This window comes from Meriones unguiculatus, chromosome 2 (assembly GCF_030254825.1).
Source record: "Meriones unguiculatus strain TT.TT164.6M chromosome 2, Bangor_MerUng_6.1, whole genome shotgun sequence".
NCBI lineage: Eukaryota > Metazoa > Chordata > Mammalia > Rodentia > Muridae > Meriones > Meriones unguiculatus.
This window is the reverse complement of record NC_083350.1, coordinates 50,282,535-50,286,930: the sequence shown is the minus strand read 5'-3', so window position 1 is coordinate 50,286,930 and position 4,396 is coordinate 50,282,535. Positions and strand designations below refer to the sequence as shown.

Genomic DNA, 4,396 nt, shown 5'->3' with positions numbered 1-4,396 from the left:
CTTTCTCTGCCTCTCTGAGCCAGGAGGTTTTCACCCCAGCATTTGGCTCCTGAGTCTTCATTGGTAAAATCGAATGGTTGGGGTTTTCATTCTTTTAAAACAATGCAATCCTATCTGCCCTCAAACCCACCTATCCCTGACCCCTGAGCACCAGTATCAAAGGGATGCTCCATCACACCTTGTTGTTTCCACTTCTTGGTATCCATTTTCACTTACTGTTTTAGTTGGGTCTTGTGATGGTAAATGAAAGTCATTTGATTTATGTCTTCTAAAATACTAACCATATCTAAATTAAAATGACCCTCTTAAAATGTAGTTATCATTTCCAATATTCATATTGTTTTTTTCTTAATGTACTTAATTGACTTCATGGTAAAACGCTTTGTCTTGTTCATTCTGTTCCAGTCCCTAATACAAGAACACAGGAGCCAGGCTTGATGATCAGCACTTTTTTTTAAAGATTTATTTCTTTATTTTATGTATGTGTGCTCTATTTGCATGTACATTTGCATGACAGAAGAGGGCCCCAGATCTTATTATAGATGATTGTGAGCCACCATGTGGTTTCTGGGAATTGAACTCAGGACCTCTGGAAGAGCAGACAGTGCTCTTAACCTCTGAGCCATCTCTCCAGCCCCAGATGATCAGCACTTTTAATACCAGCACTCACAAGACAGAGCCTTAATGGATAACGTGAAGTTACTAGGATGTGGTAAAAAGTAGGGGGTGAGGTCTAGTGGAGAAAGGATGATGGGGACATTCCCAGGGACACTCTCTCTTGTCCTTGCGTCATCTCTCTTTGCTTCTTGACCACTATAAACATAACATCTCTACTGTCACGTATGCTTCTGGCATTAGGCTGCACTATACAGCAGGCCTAGAAACATGGAGCCAGGCAGCCTAGGACTGAAGACAGTGATATCAAGGAGAGATCAAGCAGGCAAAATAAGCCCTTACTTCTGTTAAGTTGTTTATATAAGATATCTTGTCAAAGGAACTAAAATCTGCCAAGCAGTGGTGGTTCATGCCTTTAATCCCAGTACTCAGTGGTCATGGGAATTGGCTTTCTGAGAGTTTAAGGCCAGCCTATTCTATACAGAGAGATGAGTTCCAGAACAGCCAGGGCTACACAAAGAAACCCTGTGTCAAAAAGGGGGGGGGCTAAAATCTAACACAGTATGTTTGGATATTTTGCCAGTGCTCTTTTTTGAAGATTTATTTATTATGTATACAGCATCCTGCCTGCTTGATGCCTGCCTGTGTACCATATCTCACTATAGATGGTTATGAGCCACCATGTAGGTGCTGGGAATTGAACTCAGGACTTTTGGAAGAACAGCCAGTGTTCTTAACCTCTGAGCCATCTTTCCAGCCCCCATGTTTGAATATTTTTTAAGTAGACTGTCAGACTTTATCACGAGAGTAAATTAAAATGGCCTGTAGGAACCATCCTCATGCAAGGCACCACACCAATTAACCTATTCATTCTTTTTTTAGTGAAAAAGTTTCTATAACTTTTAATAATACTTATACCTGTAGATGCTGATCTCTGGACTGTGCCTTACCTAACCATAGAAACTGTAAACCTGTGGTTATACATAAAAAAAGAATCCAAATATTACTTTTCATTTCATTCCCTGTGATTTTGATGCTCAAATATTCTTTTCACAAAAGATAACTTGAAATAAATTCATGAAATTCTCACTACCCAGGGATAACTGGCTGATCTAAAGGTTTCCTTAAGCATCTGCCTCCTTTGGTCCTGAAATGTGTCATTTGATTTTAAGTTTTACATGTTTTCTTTTTTTAGTTTATTTATTTTTATATATTACAGTTTATTAACTTTGTATCCCAGCTGTAGCCCCTTCCTTCATCCACTCCCAATCCCACCCTTCCTCCCTAATCTCCTCCCATGCCCCTCTACAAATACATTGATAGGGGAGGTACTCCTCCCCTTCCTTCTGAACCTAGCCTATCAGGTCTCATCAGGACTGGCTGCATTGTCTTTCTCTGTTGCCTGGTAAGGCTGCTCCCCCCTCAAGGGGAAGTGATCAAAGAACCAGCCACTAAATTCATGTCAGAGACAGTCCCTGTTCTCATTACTGGGGAACACACTTGGAGACTGAGCTGCCATGGGCTACATCTGTGCAGGGGTTCCAGGGGTTCTAGGTTATCTCCATGCATGGTCCTTGCTTGGAGTATCAGTCTCAGAAAAGACCCCTGTGCCCAAATTTCTTGGTTCTGTTGTTCTCCTTGTGGAGCTCCTGTCCCCTCCACGTCTTCTTATCTCCCCCTTCTTTCATAAGATTCCCTGAACTGTGCCCAAAGTTTGGCTATGAGTCTGGTATTAAAGCATCTGCTTTAATACCTTGCTGGGTAGTCTCTCAGAGGCCCTCTGTGATAGACTCTTGTCCTATTTCCTGTTTTTTCTCTCTTCCAATGTCTGTCCTATTTGCCTTTCTGAGTGATGATTGATCACCTTACCCAGGGTCCTCCTCCTTGCTTAGCTTCTTTAGGTGTATATTTTAGTATGATTATCCTATATTATATATCTAATATCCACTTATAAGTGAGTATATACCATGTGTGTGTCTTTCTGCTTCTGGGATACCTCACTCAGGATGATCTTTTCTAGTTCCCACCATCTGCCTGCAAATTTCATGATTTCCTTGTTTTTAACTGCTGAGTAGTTTTCCATTGTGTAAATGTACCACAATTTCTGTATTCATTCCTCAATTGAGGGACATCTGGGTTGTTTCCAGATTCTGGCTATTACAAATAAAGCTGCAAAAACATGTTGAGCAAATGTCCTTGTTGTATACTTGAGCATATTTTGGATATATGCCTAGGAGTGCTATAGCTGGATCTTTTTTTTTTTTTTTGACACGTTCTACATTTTATTATGAGACAAACTCCATCCCCAGTTTAGACAAAACCAAAATTCCATCTGGTAGGATTGACTGATGATCACAGGACCCATTTGATGATGATCAAAACTCTGTATAAACCTTCATTCTTGCCATTGTGTGAATCCTTACAGACCCAGCTTTGTTCTCCTCCAGTGTCTTCTCTTGGAGTTGTACCTGATTTTGTTACCAGTTTTCATCCGAATCCATTGAGGAATAGGACGATTCTGCTTTTGTTTCTTGGCCAGGAATCGCTTGATTCGGAAAGTCTTGTGAGAAGACATAGCAAGAAGCCCTGTTAGTCGCAAGGCTCACGATGGAGGAGGAAAGGCGAAGAGGAAGGCCGGGCCGGAAGCTGGATCTTTTTTTAAACTCTTCTTTTTATTAAGATATATATATATATATCAATTATGGTTTATTTACTTTGTATCCCAGATGTAGCCCCCTCCATCATTCTGTCCCAATCCCACCTTCCCTCCCTCATCCCCTCCCTGCCTCTAAGTCCACTGATAGGGGAGGTCCTCCTCCCCTTCCATCTGACCTTCGCTTATCAGGTCTCTTCAGGACTGGCTTGCAGTGTCCTCCCCTGTGGCCTAGCAAGGCTGCTTCTCCCTCGGGGGTGGGGAGGTCAAAGAGCCAGCCACTGAATTCACATCAGAGACAGTCCCTGTAGAGCTGAATCTTGAGGAAGCACTATTCCTAATTGAGAAATCACCAGATTGATTTCCAAAGTAGTTGTACAAGTTTACATTCCCACCAGCAATGGAGGGGATTCCCCCTTCTCCACATCCTCTCCAGCATGTGTTGTCACTTGAGTTTTTGATCTTAGCCATTCTGATAGAGGTAAGGTGAAATCTTAGGGTCATTTTGATTTGCATTTCCCTGATGACTGAGGATGTTAAGCATTTCTGTGTTTCTCTGCCAGTCGATATTCCTCTATTGAGAATTCTCTGTTTAGCTCTGTACCCTATTTTTAATTGGATTACTTGATTTCTTGATATTTAACCTATTGAGTTCTTTATATATTCTGGATATTATCCCTCTGTCAGATATAGGGTTGGTGAAAATTCATTCCCAGTGTAGGCTGTCTTTTTGTTATGACAACAGTGTCCTTTGCTTTACAGAAGATGTTCAGGTTCATGAGGTCCCATTTATTGATTGTTGCTCTTAGAGCCTGTGATGTTGGTGTTCTGTTCAGAAAGTTGTCTTCTGTGCCAATGAGTTCAAGGCTCTTTCCCCACTTTTTCTTCTAAGAGGTTTAGTGTGTCTGGTTTTATGTTGAGGTCTTTGATCCACTTGGACTTTAGTTTCGTGCAGGGTGATAAGTTTACATGTTTTCTAAATGCTGTTCTTTAGAGGGAAACTGTATTGACCTTAACAAAGGACTTCACCACATTACCATTATCTTCATGTCTTGAAAATACGTTTCTTTTTTCAAAATCCAATGTGTACACAGAAAAATTCTGAAATACAAAAAAAGTACACATGTT

General features: G+C 41.0%; 1 protein-coding gene across 1 annotated transcript; it reads right to left on the bottom strand.

Moving 5' to 3' along the window:
- Window positions 1-2,867: 2,867 nt before the first annotated feature.
- LOC110557105 (large ribosomal subunit protein eL39) lies at window positions 2,868-3,255 on the bottom strand. Its single transcript, XM_060377371.1, has one exon. The coding sequence runs from the start codon at window positions 3,188-3,190 to the stop codon at window positions 3,035-3,037; it is 156 nt and encodes a 51-aa protein (XP_060233354.1). The 5' UTR covers window positions 3,191-3,255; the 3' UTR covers window positions 2,868-3,034.
- Window positions 3,256-4,396: the final 1,141 nt, after the last annotated feature.

Bases quoted from the DNA above. Each gene is read 5' to 3' on its own strand.
- LOC110557105 (XM_060377371.1), bottom strand. From the start codon at position 3,190: ATGTCTTCTCACAAGACTTTCCGAATCAAGCGATTCCTGGCCAAGAAA.